Here is an 18,611-nt window from a genome sequence, read left to right as displayed (position 1 = left end):
TAAAAATTATTTAAGTTTACTAAAGAATTTTATGACATTTTGGGGAAGCTTTCTTTTAGAGATCATAAAAGTTTTTTATGAGCAAAGAAACATCACTATTCAGGGATGAGGATATGTCTAAATGTAGAACAGTTTCTAAAGTATTTTGAATAATCATATTTACATCAGTAAGATGTTTTTATAATTGTCCTTAAAAACCAATTTTGGCAGTATTAACTTTTTGAATGAATGAATAACTAATGTTTGAACTTTTTACTATAGAAATCAAAACAGAAAAACATGTTTTCCTAATTTTTTTTTTTTAAATTCAGTCACAGGGAACAAATAGCTCTGATCAGAGTGAAATCTGTAAACTACAGAATACCATCAAGGTAAGATATTATGCTTGTATGTATGTAAACTACCATAATGTATAACTCAAATTTTGTTTAAAATTATATTTCAAATGTAAAGTATTAATGATAAATGATTATGTGGCTGTAATTGTTTTGTATTTTATACCATTTCTGCTCCTTGCTTAAGGTACATAAAAAGACAACTCTTTGTACAATATGATTTCCATAGTAATACTTTACATGTTTTGTTGTTTTTTTATACACATGTATATACTTTGAAACTGTTTTGTGCCTACACATTCCCATGTACATATACACACATGTTCTTTAAATACAGCATGTTTAAAAAAAAAAGATCCAGAATAATAAATTGTAACATGAATTCCAGGAAGTACTTTTTTTTTTAAGATTATAGTCAAGTATATCTATAGCTTTAATCTAATGAGAAGTTCTAACAGTGTATAGTACAACTTTGCAAAGAGACTTTTCTCTATCATTATACTCTGAAAAATGTTCTTAATGTTTCCTCAAGAAGCTTCTTTCATGGGTTTCTTATGGAATTGTTATCAGATGCCGCTTCTGTTTAAAACTACACCAGAGATGGTGGTAACTTTTGTCTTCATGCCTTTGTCATATTTAGTATAGGAATAGATTATTAAAAGACTAGTCTCTAAATTGGGAAAGCCGCATTTGAAACCACTATGTAATTCATTAGTGAGTCAAAATTTGCGGTGGAAAGGAACATTGGGCATGGTTTTGGAAAGACTTAAATTTGAACCCCCGATTTGACCCTGTTTGTGTATACCCTGTGTATGACCCTGAATAAGTTACTTTACCTACAGCTTCCAGGCTTCAGTTCCATTTCTAAAATGGGGACAATATATTTATTATAATATATTTATTACTAAATATATTTATATATTTATCACTAAATAATATATTTTTAATAAAATATATTTATTACTAAACGTATTTATTGATTACTAAATCATCAGGTTATTGTAAGTACTTTTAAACTCTTAAAGCCCTGAAGAAATGTAATTTTCATTCACTCAGAGATTTGGAGTTTATAAGGCTTTGTAATTTGAACAAGATTGATTTATATGGTTTATCTTTATTAAACAAGAAATCCAATCATAGAAGTTGATGCAGTATTTAATTGCCATTCACGTGAGGAAATGTTGATTACTTCAGTGTTATAATTTATTATGTTATTCAGTGAAATTAGCTTCCTTTATCCCAGGAGTGGAGTCTTTCCAATGTGCATAATAATTTTTTCTTTTAAGAAAACTGTATGTGTGTATGCACACATGTGTATGTGTTTATACATGTATAAAGATAATGAATTGTCTTTTTAGTATGAATTATTTCTGGATACTTAGTACTGACCACAATTAAGTTGTAGAAATTATAGAGTACTTTCATCTATATATGAATATCACTTTGGGGATTGTTTTAGCGATTAAAAAAACCTTTGACTTTCCCTTCTGCCAACCATCTTGATTTTAGAGTAAACTTTGCTTCAATCAGTTGGTGTGTGTATGAGAAGTATTTTATCAATCTACCAAATACAACTAAAAATATAAATGCTATAGAAAAGTCATGAAATATCAAGCCAAAGTAATTTTTAAAAAATCTGCTGTTTTTGATGATTTGTTTATCTCTATTGACTGAGTTTATTCTTGTTCCATTAAACATGGATAATCAAAGTAAATTTAGTAACATCTATTTTTGAAAGCTTGGTTGGAGAGGAAGAATGATTTCAAATTAAGGTTCAGAGTTAAATTTTCTCTTAATATTATGATATTTAGGATATTTTAATGTAATTTAAAACTAACGACAGTAGCTGACTTATGTTCCTTTTACTAATTGAACTTTTAAAAGATGATTTTTTTTCATTTTTAGGAGCTTAAACAGAACTTGAGTCAGGAAATTGATAATCATCAACATGAACTGTCAGTATTGCAGGATGCACATCGACATAAACTAGGAGAGATAAGTCGTAGGCATCGAGAAGAATTGGGTGAATATGAAGAAAGAATTGAAGAACTTGAAAATCTATTACATCAAGGTGTTTAGTTTTGCCTTTATTATAGTAACTGCAACTGATATGTTGCCTTAATGTAAATGTATTATATCTGAAAATCAGTCATTGACACAAGATTGGTATTTATATTTAATGTGGCAGAGGTTACTGAAATCACATTAGTTTGTTTAGTGGCAATCACAGCCATGAAGAATTTACTAACAGGGCACTGTGATTCCAGTTTTATTTTTCTTAGCTATAATTTCACTCTCTAAGAACAAATGACTAATATGAATTAACTAATTTATAGTTGTCCTTTACATGTTATAACTGCATTATAACTATTATCCAATTTTAATTTACTACATTAACTTATAGAAACATAATTTTCCTTTCAACATATTTTAAGGTTAGATTTCATGATTTTTACTATTATATAGTGTTTCTACTGAAAGCTGGTCAGAAAGCATTATTAGTTATAGCTTTAAAGTACTTAGTTTATACCAATTTCATCTATCAGAAATTGATCTCTTATATTTTTATTAATTGTTAGTAAGGATTGGTTTTATATATCCAAGAATATAGAAGGTGAAGTTTTTTTGGAGAGAGTTTCTACCTCAAAGATGTTTAGCAGTGTAAAGATTAAAATTTAGGAATATGGGGAGACTGGGGCAGGTAGAAATTAGTTTCTCTCTGCAAGGAGTATTATATTTTTTAGAGGTTTATTAAGGATTAAGGATTAGAGAATATACAAGTAAGAAACATGTGCCTAGCCCAGAGGCCTAGACAAAGTAATCTCACATCATGGAAGAGACACATCTGCTCCAAAACAGAAGTCCAAAAGAGAGCCCAAAAACCTTTGCCACCAGCTTAAATCCTTCCTTGATCTCGGCCCACCTCAGAATTCCCGTGAGATTACAAAGCATTTTGGGGAAGTGGAGCAAAGGCTTGTGGGGATTATAGTCCTGTATTCGAGTCTATTTTTTACACCAGCAGTTGTCTCTTCATAGTAGAATAAGGATAGTAATGCCCAAATATTGTCATTTTCCATTCCTTCTTAGCTGCTTTTTTGCTATATTTTTACCCAGATAATGCTAATTTCTTCAGTGCCAGATCAGAATCTGGCTTCTGCCAATTTATATGTATAACTAGAATTCCTATTAGAGAACTGGATGTTAGGTTAAGAAGTTGAATTTTAATTTCCTCATAGTGAAAGTTCCAGTATAGTCTATGCATTGTACAGTAATGATCCTGGATGAGCTACTTTGGAAAAATGATCTGACTTTACACAAAAGTTTGCTACAATTGTAACATGGATGTCAAAATCTTTGTCATCTCTTATAACTTAGTGTCATATAAAATTTTAAAGTTTGAAAAGATTTCAAAGGTCATGTAATACAACTTGATCTAAATCAGAATCCTGTGTTACAACTTTCTTTTATGTTCTTCCTTTTAGTAGTGAATAGATTAGAATTATAAATTTACATTGCACATCTTGTTTAAAAATTATAGGTTTTGGGGGCATTTGGGTGGCTCAGTGGATTGAGAGTCAGGCCTAGAGACAGGAAGTCCTAGGTTCAAATGTGGCCTCAGACACTTCCTAGCTATATGACCCTGGGCAAGTCATCTAACACCCATTTCCTAGCCCTTACTGCTCTTCTGCCTTGGAATCAATACACAATATTGATTCTAAGATGGAAGGTAAGGGCCCCAAAATAAACAAACAAATGAATAAATAAATGAAATAAAAATGATAGTTTTATTTATTTTATTGAAAAATCAAGTATACATTACTTTTTTGTGTTTTAAATGGTGACTCAAAGCTTTTAATGCTTTTTAAAAATAATAAGATAATTTAAATATTTTGAACTTGATGAATATTTTCATATGTATAGAACAGAAATAGAGTGAAAATTGGGCATGGTATCATGAATTTCTATTACATACAACTTATTCAACACCTTAGTTTCAGACCTGTCCTGCTTGTCTGTCTGTGGTTTTCACTCTATCTCCTTTGCTTCTGTTCTGCTCACTTCAAAAAAATGCTTGAATTTTTCCATTATCTTCTCTTTTTCCTGTTACTTTCTCATCTCTTCCCTTTCAGATAAATAAGTAAAGCAATCTGTTACTGAAAACAAGTCTCAATACTTCTAGTAGTCCATCATGCCTTTGTTAATACATGGAAAACATTTTCTATTTAGATTCTCTGGAGTCCTAGTTGATCAGTTTGATCATTGAACAGTTATTAAAATTTCAGAAATATTTTTCTTTAGTGTCATAGTAATTGCATAAGTTATTCTTTTAGTTCTGCTCACTTCCTACTAGTCTTAGGTTTTTCTGAATTTGATCCTTTTGTTGTTTTGTAGGGTACAGTAATAATTTCATTACATTAGTTCATTCAGCCATTTTTCAATTGATAGATAGATATTCTCTTAGCTCCCAGTTCTTTACTACAACAAAAAATGCTATTGTAAATACTATTTTTACATATACATCCCTACTTTTTTTCATCTCTTTGCAAGAAGAGGCTTTGAGTTGTATCCCTTTGTCAAAGGGTATGCACAGTTAAAGTAATTTTATTTTTTAAGTTTGGTTACAAATTGCTTTCCAGAATGGCAGTACCAGTTAACAGTTCTACCAGCAATGCATTTAGTGTACCTGTTCTCCCATTCCCTTAATTGTCATTTTCTAATGTTGTCCTTTTTGCCAATCTGAAGGGAATGAAGTGGAATTTTGGATTTGTTTTTTAATTACACAGTAACCTTCAATTGATAGTTTTAGGTTAGTAAATGAAATTTGAACTTTTCATTTTAAGCTTTTAAAAATTCTGAGTTTTCATCAAAATCTAGTAAGCATCTTAAGTAATTTTCGTAGCTTTGCCTAGCATTGCACTTTTAATCCTTAATTGTCTTAAGTTTTACATTTCTTTTCTAGATGGCTCAGAGATTGGACATACTCATCATTCTAAAGTTCATGAAATACAAAAAACTCTTCATATTCTACAAACTGAAAAAACTGAATCAGTGAAGAAAATTCAAGACCTTGAGGTTGAAATAAAAGACAAAGATCAAAAATTGTCTTTAATAGAGAATGACAATGAAATCTTGAAGAAAGTACAAGAACTTTTAAATGTGGAAAAAAGCCAAATTATACAAGAATGTGAAAGGCTGAAAATGGAAGTTAATCAGTTTATTCTGACAAAAGAAAGAATTCTTCCAGATGATATGTCTGTCAAAGAGGAGCTGTTGAGTCTACAACAAGCATTGTCTGGTATAAGAAGTTTTTGAATTTCAGATTATTACAAATCTTAGAATGTCATAGGTGCTTGATGGCTTCAAATATATTAATAGATTTTCTACACAGTATTTCACACTAGAAAATTAATTATTCATAGCTTGGAAACCACTGGAAATGCTCTGACCTTAAAATGACTAGAAAATATGAGTAGAATCATTTTATTCATTCCTATTTATAATTAGGCTGTGAATGACTTTCTCAGGCAAATGTTAAAGAGGAGCAGTATATCCTTCTATTTTCCATATGAGTATAGCTTTATGTTATAGGAGAGCATATAGCTTCTTTAGAAATTTTTGTATCTTCTATTATCATTGGAGAAAGCTGGCAGCATTATTTTATATAAATTACTTGGCTATTGAATCTATTGTTACACCTAATGATCACAGGTAATTCACTTAGTGAGTACACCTTTCCCTCTATTCTTAATTTGCAATGTACCTAGTGGTAGTATCATGTCTGTAGATCTGAATAAGAAAAGGGGTTTTCCATTTTGATGTCCAGAAGACCAAAGTTTCCTTTTGTACATATGGGAGAGGATATAACATTTAAGTTATTAAAATTTTAAATAATATATTTTGTTTTTCAATCATTTTAAAGTTTTATCCTATTCCTCATAATTCAATTTAGGTTTTCCTTAGCAGAGACACTAGAGTGATTTGCCATTTTCTTCTCCACCTTATTTTACAAATGAGGAAGCTAAAGCAAACAGGATTAAGTGACTTGCCTGGGATCCAATTGCTAGTGTCTGAGGCCAGATTTGAATTCAGGAAGATGAATCTTCCTCACTCTATCTACTATGCCACCTAGTTGTCAAAACAAATATATACCACATTGAGATACGGCTTATCTTTTTTTTTTTATCTTCCAGTTCTAGAATCAATACTTTGTGTTGGTTCCAAGGTAGAATAGCCATAAAAGCTAGGCAATGGGGGTTAAGTGACTTGCCCAGGTTCACACAGCTAGGAAGTGTCTGAGACCAGGACATTTCATCTCTAGGGCTGGCTCTATCCACTGAGCAATTCAGCTGCCTCCTGCTTGTCTTTTAAAAGAAGTTATTAGGATGTTTAAAAAACAAACAAACCTGGGCTCCCTCTTCATCCAGGCAAGTACATGCAACCACTTATAGATCCTGTTTCAATATTGTAATTGTTAGAGAAATTTTATTATTTTTTGTAAAGATATTTTATTTTGAGAATTTAAAAATTAAGAATTTTAACAATTATATTTAAGAATTAAGAAAAATAATTTCCACATAAGTTTTTAAAATTTTATTTATTTATCTATTTAAAAAATCTATTTAAAAGCTTTTGTTCATGGTTCCAGTATTCATGTGTTTTTTTCCTTCCTCTTTTCCCTCCTCCCTCCCAGAGCCAACAAGCAGTTCCATTGCGTTATACATGTATTATCACTCAATACCTATTTCCAAATTATTCATTTTTGCAATTGGTCCTTTAAAAACCAAAACTCCACAAGCTATATCCATATAAATAAGTGATAAATCATGTTTTTCTTCCACATTTCTATTCCCATAGTTCTTTTTCTTGTTGTGGATGGCATTCTTTCTCATAAGTCCCTCGGGGTTGTCCTATATCATTGCATTGCTATTAGTAGCAAAGTTTATATTTGATTGTTCCACAATGTTTCACTTTCTGTGTATAATGTTCTTCAGGTTCTGCTCATTTTCCTCCACATCACTTCATGGAGGTCTCTCCAGTTCATATAGAAATTCTCCAGTTTATTGTTTCTTACAGTACAGTAGTATCCCACCACCATCATATACCACAATTTGTTCAGTCATTCTCCAATTGAGGGACACTCCCTCATTTTCCAATTTTTTTGCCACCACAAAGAGCGCAGCTATGAATATTTTTGTACGCAGCTATGAATATTTTTGTACAAATATTTTTCATTATTATCTCTTTGGGGGTACAAACCCAGTATCCACATAAGTTTTCTGAAGTTATATGATCCAAATTGTCTCCTCTCTTATCCTTCCCAGAGCTAATAAGCAATTTAATCTGGGTTTATCATGGCATAGAAGTTTTATTTTATTTTTTTTTAAATTTTATTTAATTGATTAATTAAGATAATTTTTCCATGGTTACATGATTTGTGCTCTTTCCCTCCTCTCCTTTTACCCTCCTCTCATAGCCAACATGCAGTTCCACTGGGTATCATTGATCAAGTCCTATTTCCATATTATTGATATTTGCACTAGGGTGATCATTTAGAGTCTATATCCCCAGTCATATCCCCATCAACCCATGTGATCAAGCAGTTGTTTTTCTTCTGTGTTTCTTTTCCCACAGTTTTTTCTCTGGATGTGGATAATGTTCTTTCTTACAGGTCCCTCAGAAATGTCTTGGATCATTTCCTTGCTGCTAGTAGAGAAGTCCATTACATTCGATTGTGTCACAGTGTATCAGTCTCTGTGTACAATGTTCTCTTGGTTCTACTCCTTTCACTCTGCATCAATTCCTAGAGGTCATTGGCATGGAATTTTTTTTTTTAAACCCATATCTTCTGTCTTGGAACCTGTACTGTGTATTGATTCCAAGACAGAAGAGTGGTAAGGGCTAGGCAATGGGGATTAAGTGACTTGCCCAGGGTCAATAGCTAGGAAGTGACTGAGGTCATATTGGAACCTAGGACCTCCTGTCTCTAGGCCTGGCTCTCAATTCACTGAGCTATCCAGTTGCCTCCAGCATAGAAATTTTAGATAAGGGTTTAGACAGCTTAGTGTTGCTAGAAGGAGTGCTCACTTTGAAATCACTGATCCTTTGGAGTATGTTGCCTGAGGGTATGGTGATTGTACTGTGAAAATACTTCCTACTTTGGATAAGGTTATGATAAGCCTATTGCAAATAGTATTCGCTTAATTGTACTTGTAAACATCCATTCTGTTTACTATAATTGTTTTGTGAGTGTACATTTACTTTTGAACTTGGAATTTAGGTTCTGATTTATGTTTACTAATTAATTATGAAAATTTTACAACCAGTAATTATTTTCTTTTTTAAATTTAACACAAAATTGTTTGTTTTCACAGATGCACAAAAGGAAATAATGAGACTGAGTCATTTACATCAGGTAAACTCATTTCAAAGGAGAATTTTTTTATAATAGTAGTTTTTAAGCATTTATGAGAAAAACTACACAATTGGTTTTCAACTCTTAACTTGCTAGACATTCACATGAATTTACTTGATGTATTTTATCTTTTGTATTTTTATATGTTTCTGTTAATATAAAGTTTTTGCTTCAAAGTATAGGACTGAGGAAGTTGTTGTAATGCAATATTTTAAGATACATGGTAACATGAGTGAGAGAGCACTGAAATATGGAAATAGTTTTCATGATGAATTATTGACTACATTTTGACTTTTTATCAAATTCAGAAAGATAATTCTTTTTCAAAAATTGTTTAAGACTTTTGTTGGTACAAATATACTTGATTTGAAAGTTCTATGTTCATATTCATAATATTAATATTTCCTTATTTAAAAAAAATGTTTTTCTTACAACCACCTTAATGACCATTCTTGATTTATACAGATAGGGCAGTTGAGGCTCATACTATTCCATAGTGTACTTTACTAGAATTTTCACATGAATTTCCTTATTGATTATCTGAAATTTGCTGTGGAACATTTTTTATAGGGAAACATTCTTACTGAAGATGGTCTAGAACTTAAAAAGAGTCTGCAGATACTAAAAGAAGAAAATTCATCATTGAATCAAGAAAAGGTATATGCTGTGAAAATGACATTAAAAGAAATCTTTAAAAAATTTTATTTTTTTTCTATGTAAATTAAAAGCAAATAAATGTTAAAAATAAGAATTTAAAACTTTCCCAGAAGCAAATTGGAGTTCATTCTTGATTATTTTGAAATCAGAATGAATTTTCCAATGAAGTTTAATAATGATGGCTTTATTTTTAGGCCATCCTATAAGAATTTACTAACTTTTAATCTAATTAAAATGGTATAGTCCTGGAGCATTTAGGTCGCTCATTGGATAGAAAGCCAGACCTAGAGACAGGAAGTCCTGGCTTCAGACATGTCTAGCTATGTGACTATGGGCAAGTCAATTAGTATAAATTCTAAGGCAGAAGATAAGGATTTTTATTTAAAAAGAAAACTCTATATAATCCTTAATTTTCATTACTGTTTTATTGATGGCCACAGTACAGGGCAGCCTGTTAGCTGACTTAAGTTTCTCTGGTCTCTGGCCCCTTCCAATTCTAGATTGATTATCTTATGAAATTTAGAAGGACTAGAAATTATGGCCAGGGTATTAATTCATGTTGAAAAAAGGATATGTAATTATTCTTGTCAACATGGAAATATAGAAATCCCCAGCTTATTTAGTTTGAGGGTAGAAACCCCGGGTTTTGATCTTGTCACAGGAGAGGTTTCCCCGTGAGGGAAGGTCCCTCTTCACCAGGCAATAGACATCCACTTCAGGTGGGAGGCAGATCCCATCCGAAGTCAAGTAGCTCTTTTTGCCTCCAGAAGCCTTTCCCAGTATATCACTGGGATATCACTCTGTATATACTGGATATTCCCAGTATATCACTCCTTACCAAGGATTGAACTCGATCCTTCAGCTTGCCAGACTGATGCGCTACTTACTGTACTAAAGCTGAAGTGGATGTCTATTGTCTGGTGAAGAGGGACCTTCCCTCAGGGGGAAACCTCTCCTGTGACAAGATTCTACCCTCAAACTAAATAAACTGGGGATTTCTATATTTCCATATTGACATTCTGAATCCTGTGAATGAAACTGAAGTTAGAATTCAGTGTCATGCCAAAGCATGTAGCACCAAAGTAAGATTTAACAGTTGAATAGATAAATCAGACCTTGCCTTGAATGACCCAATTGAGACAGATGTCATAAGCATCATGCACAAATGTGTTTTGGTATTCTGTATCTGTCTGAACTAGAAATAAGGAAATAGATGACGAGTAGAGTTTGTAAGAGGATCCTTGAGAACAGGCTTAATAGAAGAACCAGAAGAAGGAAGGAAGGAAAGAAGCATTTATTAAGTGCCTTTTGCCCTAGGTAGTATGATAAATGCTTTACAAATATCTCATATGATCCTCAAAACCCAGAAAGGTAGGGGATATTCTTTATCCACATTTCACAGTTGAGTAAACAGAGGAAGACAGAGGATGAATGACTTGTCCAGTTGTACACTTAATAAGTCTCTGAGGCTGGCTGAACTTGGGTCAGAATTCTTCACTCCAGGTCCAGTGCTTTTATCTTTTGCACCACCTCACTAACTAGAACAGGCAAGTCCATGCATTATTTCAGCCAAGATCGATTCTACTTCCTGTTCTGGTTTAATTAGATTTTTCTGGTTCTATTTTAAATAGTGTCACTAATGTAAATGCTAAAAGCTGTGAGTCATTCTTTAAAGTGAAGTAGGATTGTTTGACTCCTGGTGATCCATGGCGATCCTTTGGATTGGTTCTCTTAAAAACACTGAAAGTTCTAACACAACAGTATTCTAGAACTTTACCAGCACTTATAACACTATTTCTGTGGGAAATGTCTTTAGAATTCCATCTTGATATAACAAGTAGCACATCTCTGTTCACTTCAGCCTCAGCTTCCAGAACATGGACTCCTTCAATCTTTTCCTTGGTGGGTCATTGAAAGTAGTGACTTCAAACTCAAGGGCCTCACCAACAATTCATGGGATAGTGGGGTGTAGGCCTTGTTGGTGGTTGAGTTAGGGGTTCCTTGAAATCAGTGACATGATTAGACAGACCAGGAGTGGGGTCAGGGTATCTCTGAAATATTCTTGGATAGTAGTGGTCACTCCTACAGAAAGAATGACAGAGGATTCAAGAATTGAGACCTAAAGTTAGGGGGTGACCTCTTAGAAGGTGGAGTTGGCAGAGAGGTTTGTGGTAGTGGAAAAAGAAATGGGATTCATTGTTGTATGATAATACATTTTACTTCAAGGAATTATGATTTTATCAACATGACTTGTTTTCTTGCAGAGATTGCAACTATTCTAAACCTTAGTAGATTATTTTCATGTATCTTAAAGAGAATTCATCTATTGGGCGGCAGACAGTGTGATGCAGTGAAAAGAATGTTGGGTATACAGTAAAAAGAACTGAGTTTGAATATTATCTCTTCTACATACTTTGTGACCTTGGGCAAATCTCTTAATTTCCCTGGGCCTCAGTTTCCTCAAATATAAAATTAGGGAGTTGGATTAGATGAGTTATAAGGTCACCTCTATCTTTAAATCTGTGATCTTGTGGCATTTAGTGTTCTGGTGATGAGCCTTTTAGAACTTATTAAGGCAAGTCCTTTGATATCAGTATGATCCTTGGATAGCAATACAACAATCTATCCCCTTGTTTTTTTAGTCTTATGAGAGCTGTATGGAAAATTAATATATTTTTGTAAAATAATTTTCTCTTAGCCTCTCCTCAAGGAGAAGCTGAAACAGTTTGATTCTAAGTTAAGGCTATATCCAGTTTCTCCCCCAGGTTATGAAAGTGGGTTGGGATCTTTTGCCTTTGCTAAGGATGAGAAGATTAAGAGCAAGTCTGGCCAGTCATAGTGAACTTTGATCCAGCTGAAGGATTGAGTGGGCTGAGTGACCATGTTGAACTTGCTGAAAGTACAGTGGTGGGGATCACTTAAAGTACAGCGGCAAAATGTGCTGGTGTGTTAGCAAAAACCCAACCTGCCTATGATGAGGTAATGAAAAAGGAGTTTAGGTCTCTAAGTTCAAGTCCTTGTTGGCTATTTACCAGTCAGAGATGTCTTGTGTTGTCCAGGAGAGGGACTTGAGTGGTGAGCTCACAAGTGGTATATATAAGCCTGTTTGCAGAAGAATGAGGAACTTTTGCCTTTTGGATAGAGGAGAGAAAAAACTGGGCAGAATAAGATATTTTAACTCATCAATAAACTAACTTAAAATTAAGAAATGCTACCTTTTGAGAATTTCAGTTGTTAAACTTGCCAGATATCAAATCTGTTGGTGAATGTATATTCACCATCTTTTCCAGAGACACCAGTGTAGGCATTTAGTTCGGGGAGAATATTAGTTAAATGTTTATTGAAATGCTTTTTGAACTAGTGAGGGAAAAGGGTAGGAACTTGTCACAATGACAAGTAATGGAAAGAAATGAAAGTTCCTTGTATTTTTGCAAGTGGAAGAGGTTTTCATGTGTAACATATAGGAAATGAGGCATTCTTAGTTTGGCTGTTCTACCATCATAGGTTGTAATGTCTTTGCTGAATTTTTCCATTTGCTAAGGATGTACTAAATAAGATAACAAAGCCTTTATTAGTAATTTTTTAAATTAGGAAAATGGCTTTGGGTACTTGTTTGGCCCACTGTCATTGCACATGGATTTTTCCAGCATTTATTCATCTACTCATTCATTCATTTGAATCCACTCATTCATTCATTCAATAGAAAAAAATTTTTTTTTTTAATTTAAACCCTTACCTTCTGTCTTGGAGCCAATACTGTGTATTGGCTCCAAGGCAGAAGAGTGGTAAGGGCTAGGCAATGGGGGTCAAGTGACTTGCCCAGGGTCACACAGCTGGGAAGTGTCTGAGGTCAGATTTGAACCTAGGACCTCCAGTCTCTAGGCCTGGCTCTCAATCCACTGAGCCACCCAGCTGCCCCCTAGAAATTTTTTAAAGTCCCTTGGTCATGCTGAATATAGCTACAAATCATAGAATGCTACATCCTTGGAAATAACCAAAATTAAAAATGACCCAAAAGGTAATAGGAAGCTGCATATTGTATTTAAGTACATTGTAATAGCAGAAAGATATTATAAAAGACTAGTATTGCCAGAAAAGAAAATGGAGTGGTTCATGTTGTAAGAGTAAGAGACCACTGATGGCAGTTCTTTTGGTATTGCAGAAATAGATTGAAAAACCAGAAGAATCCTCCCCAGGTGGATCATCTTTGGAGGATTTAGGGAAAGAAATGGACAATTCTTGAACAGAATGAAGTATTTTGAATGAAGGAACACATAGACCCCTGAAATAATGGAGCTCCTATTGTGTCAATACATCTTGTACAGGATACTATGTTAAGCTCTGGGGGAATGAACGTGATAAACTGGTCCTAGGTTAATGAGCATGTAGCAGGTAAGATTTATGACATAGCTGACTCGATGCCAAGGAGATAGTACAAAGGATTCTGATTATAGAATTTACTTCACATATTTACTAAGTCCTATGATGTATAAGGCATAGTGGGAAATTTGAAGATTAACAAGAGCCTTCCCTCAATGAACTTAAAATTTAGTAGGGGAGAAAAGACATATTTGCAGATAATGTAATAAAGGATAGAATGTTATTAGTACCAGAAGAAAGATAAAGTACAGAACATTTGAAGCAGCAGAAAGAGTATGAGCAAAGGTCTAGTGACAGGAAAGACATGTGAGATAAGACTGGAAAAATAATTTGGAGCTAAAATATAAGGACTTCGAATGCCATTCTAAGGAGTTTTGAAATTTTCAAGGAGTGAAAAACTATTAAAGGGGTTTGTGTAGGGTTGTGACATCAGTAATTTAGAAGGATAAATCTAATAGTATGTAGTATTAATTGGAAAGCAGGAGAAAGACCAGGAAAAACATGAGTCTGAGTTAAGGTAGTCATAGGAATGGAAAGTGGCTGAATGCCTAATATGTATATACACATACATACATACATAAATACATAAACATCCATTAACCCAGTCTCTCATGTTTTACACCTTGGTAATAGTTGAAGTCATAGGAATGATGGGATTGTCAAAGGAGAAAGATATGGTAATATCTAATTTGAGTTTTTAAGATATAGTACATTTAGGCCTCCTAAGTAACTTCATAACATTCTATGAAGTAGATAATATCAATATTTCCTGCATTCTACAGATGAAGAAATAAATTCTGAGAGTTTAAGTGATTACAAAGTAAGTATATAAGATGAGGATTAAGGTTCAGATTTTACTTGACCCCCAAGCTTTTATTTTGTTCTTTTTACATATAGATTTCCCACTATTTTCTTTCTGCTAAACCCCTCCCAGAAAGCTGGCCTTTATAATAAAGTATGAACAAAGAAAAAAAGAAAACAAAATACCTTAAAACTAAACATTATATCAAAAATTTTGGATATTATATATCATGTCCTATACACATGGTACCCCAATTTTGTAGAGGGGATAGGAGAAGGTATCATTTTATTATACCTCATCTTTGGCTGAGTGTGGTCATTTAAATTTCACAGCATTAAGTTTTGATTATTGGTTTTGTTCTTTCTATTTACATTATTGAAATAGTATATATTGTTTTCCTGATTTTGCTTACTTCAGTTTGCATTAGTATATATAAATCTTTCCATGCGTTTTTTTATTCATCATATTCATCATTTTATATAGGACAGTTACATTCTATCATCTTCACATAACACATTTTGTTTAGTTTTTTAAAACCCAGTGTGTGGGCATCTACTTTGCTTCCAGTTCTTTGATGCCCCAAAAAGTTCTGTTGTAAATATTTTGGTTTATATGAGAGAGAGAGGGGAAAATATAATTGTGGTTGCAGTCTGCTGGAAAGAATAAGGTATTTGCAAATACTTATATACAAATATGTATACATATATACACTTATACATGTATGTAGCATTTACAGGAAGAATGTCTACCCCTTTGTTAGAGATTGGGAAAGAAGAGAATGGGATATGATATAAACAAATTTAGGGATGAAGAGAACAGGAATAAGGGGAGCTCACATTGAATATGAGATCAGTTGCCTCAGTTTTCTTGAGCACAAGATATTCAACTGAGAAAGAGAGGGTAGTGTGCCACAATTGATTAGGGAATAGAAAATTTAGAATAGCTTTGGTGTAGTGGTAGGACGGAACCAATTAGGGAGAAATAAAAGGACTGCTTTGCTGTTGTGAGGACTCAGTTGAAGTTGAGTAACATGAAATAATTGGACATACTAGAATTAACATGAATTAATTTTACTTTGAGGATAGTTAAGTTTGGTCAGGTAGGTGGCACAGTCAGAGAGTGTTGAGCCTGTTTTCAGGAGGACTAATCTTCCTGAGTTCAAATCTGGCCTCAGACACTACTATGTGACCCATAGCAAATCATTTAACTCTATTTGCTTTGGTTTCCTAATCTGTAAAATGAGCTAGAGAAGGAAGTAGAAACCATTTTAGAACCTATTCCAAAAAAAAAACCCTCCAAGGACAATAATGTCCATGGGGTCATGAAATGACTGAATGACTGAAAAATAATTTTACTTTGGCATCTGTTTGAAACAAAGATGAGAGAAGGGAGAGAGACTTAAGGCAGACTGACCCTTCAGTAGGTTATTGCAGTAATATAAATGAGAGTTGATGAGGACTTAAAATAGCATGGATCTAGAGATAAGGGGACACATGCTAGAGATAATTTGGAGGTAAAAAGTTCCTGACTGCACTTTCACTTACTCTCACTCTTTGAGGCTAAGGAATTGGAATACCCTTTACTACCCATTATCACTCCCAGTTTTTCCCCCTACTTTTGTCACTCAGTAACCTCTCTTTCTTTGAGGCTCTCAGCTCATGCTGTTCAACAACAAAAATCCTCATAGTTGTTGGCTTTACACACCTCCAGGACACTTAACTCCAGTGAGTTTGGTACATGGTACATTGCTTACAATTGTCCCTCCTCCCCAACTCCTGCCCTCATAATAGGAGAATTTTATTATTGATTCTCCTTCAAACATCATCACCACTCAGTTTCTTATTTTACTCAGTTCCAGTGAGTTATACCTCCACTCCATCTCAGCCACATGCAAAGATAGTCATACTTGTGGAAGATTGTCATCATCCACAAGTGTACTACCTCCAGGTTCAAGAATTCTGAAATTTCTTTCTTTAATGGCTTTCTCTAATGGCTCTAACCAACCTCTTTCTTTGTCTTTGCAAAACCCTACTCTTTATCTACATGATGACCTTCAGTCCCTTAACCCCATAGTTTTTCCTAGTACACTGGTCACTCTGTTTTCCCCCATTTTGACCCTTTGGAGAACAATAAATTCTATACTTTTCTATATATTTCTCCTGCTTTTTTTCTATATATTTGTATGTTGTCTCCCCCATTAGATTGTAAACTCCTTGAGGGTATGGACTGTTTGTTTTGTCTTTTTTAGTCTCCAGTGCTTAGCACACTGATTGGCATATAGTTAGAACTTAGTAATTTAATTAATTATTGATTGATTGAAAAAGTGACAGATTTGGCAAGTAATCAAACGTGTCAAATAAGTGGGATTGGATGTGTCAAATAAGTGGGATTGAGTTGAGGATAATTATAAGGCTACAAAGTTGGGTACTGGAAGGATAGTCATACCCTCAACAGAAATAGAAAATTTACAAAGAAAGTTGGATTTTGGAAGAATGATGAGTTTTGTTTTGGACATTTTGAGTTTGCAATGTCTATGGGACATCCATTTTGAAATGGCCAGAAGATCTTTGGTGATTCAGGACTGGAGCTCAGCAGAGAGACTAGAGATGAATGAGGTAGTTGTGACCTAGTGAACCATCTGCATAGAGGTTGTAGTTGACCCTGTGGGAGCTGATGTCACTGAGAGTGAGAAAATATATAGAAAAAAAAGATTCCTGTTCTGGGAAATGATTCTAGTTAAGTAGAACCCTCTTTACAAAATCTTCTGACCAACCATTTTCTTATTTGACTAAAACTCTAATTTTTCAAATATGTTTATAAAAGTGTCCTCCATTTGAAGAAACCTGTGAAATTTGCTTAACTTTATTCACTAATTCATTTTTAGAAGATAAATTTAAAAAGCTTCAACTGTTGGGCAGTTTCCAAGTGGCTAGCAGCTCTACGGAACAAAGAGATATATCCATACACATGCACACCCACACACAGAGTTTTACACAATCTTTGGACAACATTATAGGAGGCAAAAGGGGACTCTCAAGTGAAGCTGCTTTCCTTATATGATAGGTAAAATATTAAGGATAAGTTGTCAGATGATTGGGCAAATGGTTGTAACTTGTCTCAAATCAAGTTTATTTTAAGAGAGGTTTCTCTCTTAATACCATTGGCTGTCTTGGTGGGATAGGAGGTCTCTAGTTAATTCCTTCAGAATATAGTGGAAGCCTTTTTCATATTTGCTCAATTTTTAAATGGAATCTTTACATTCTTGACTCTTTACAAAAATGCCTTCATTAATGAAAGGTTTGAGTTCCTTGTAAGATAAGCATTGATCAGAAAGTTCATAACCCGCAATTAAAATAATATAGAACGGTAGCTAACTAATTTGTATATCCTGAGGTCAAGGAGTTATTATAAAGTGTCTGCAGATTCATAAATGCCCCAAGAATTATCACAAGAATATGTGATCCAACACAATATACAGCGTCATATATTGCTATTTTTCAAATGTATGCTTTTTCAATTATTAAAGTAACAGTTCTCTAAAAAGTATTATTGAATTCATAATTGCTCTTTATTATATATTTTCTCAATCAGTGATACAGTTAATAATGTAATTATTATTATTGGAATTCATGAAATTGATTGAGATTCCTAGTGTAACAACTTAGTGAAGCCTCTTACAATATCAGTTAAGGGTCATCGAGAGTAAGAATATTACAAAAAAATTCATTGTCATGGAAGTGGGTACTCCCATCAGTGGCATAATTTGTTTTCCATTCAGAAAAAAGGATTACAGAAAAAGGTGTTTGGGGAGAAGTAATAGACTTCAAAGTCTTCATTGTTTTTTACTTTTTCTTATGCAGATGAAAATAAAGGCAGTTCTTCACTAATGATTCATATTTTTAAAAGTTTCTTGACTTTATTTAAAGGATCTTTCATATATAAGCCTTGTTCCAAGGCATTTTTTCCTAAGTTGTCATTGTTTATGTTTACCACATGACATTTAGAAATTTCTTCAGGTAATCTG

General features: G+C 33.5%; 1 protein-coding gene across 1 annotated transcript in view; it reads left to right on the top strand.

Annotated features, from left to right (window-relative positions):
* Positions 1-18,611, top strand: part of TRIP11 (thyroid hormone receptor interactor 11) — a 98,109-nt gene that overhangs the window by 27,919 nt on the left and 51,579 nt on the right. The window contains exons 5-9 of the mRNA XM_056810453.1: positions 312-371; positions 2,241-2,406; positions 5,296-5,631; positions 8,708-8,748; positions 9,319-9,405. Coding sequence (XP_056666431.1) covers positions 312-371; positions 2,241-2,406; positions 5,296-5,631; positions 8,708-8,748; positions 9,319-9,405 — 690 coding nt within the window. The remainder of the gene's footprint in view (positions 1-311; positions 372-2,240; positions 2,407-5,295; positions 5,632-8,707; positions 8,749-9,318; positions 9,406-18,611) is intronic.

The sequence above is a fragment of the Monodelphis domestica genome, chromosome 1 (genome assembly GCF_027887165.1).
Source record: "Monodelphis domestica isolate mMonDom1 chromosome 1, mMonDom1.pri, whole genome shotgun sequence".
Lineage (NCBI taxonomy): Eukaryota > Metazoa > Chordata > Mammalia > Didelphimorphia > Didelphidae > Monodelphis > Monodelphis domestica.
The sequence above is the reverse complement of the archived record's forward strand: the minus strand, read 5'-3'. Positions and strand labels throughout refer to the sequence as shown.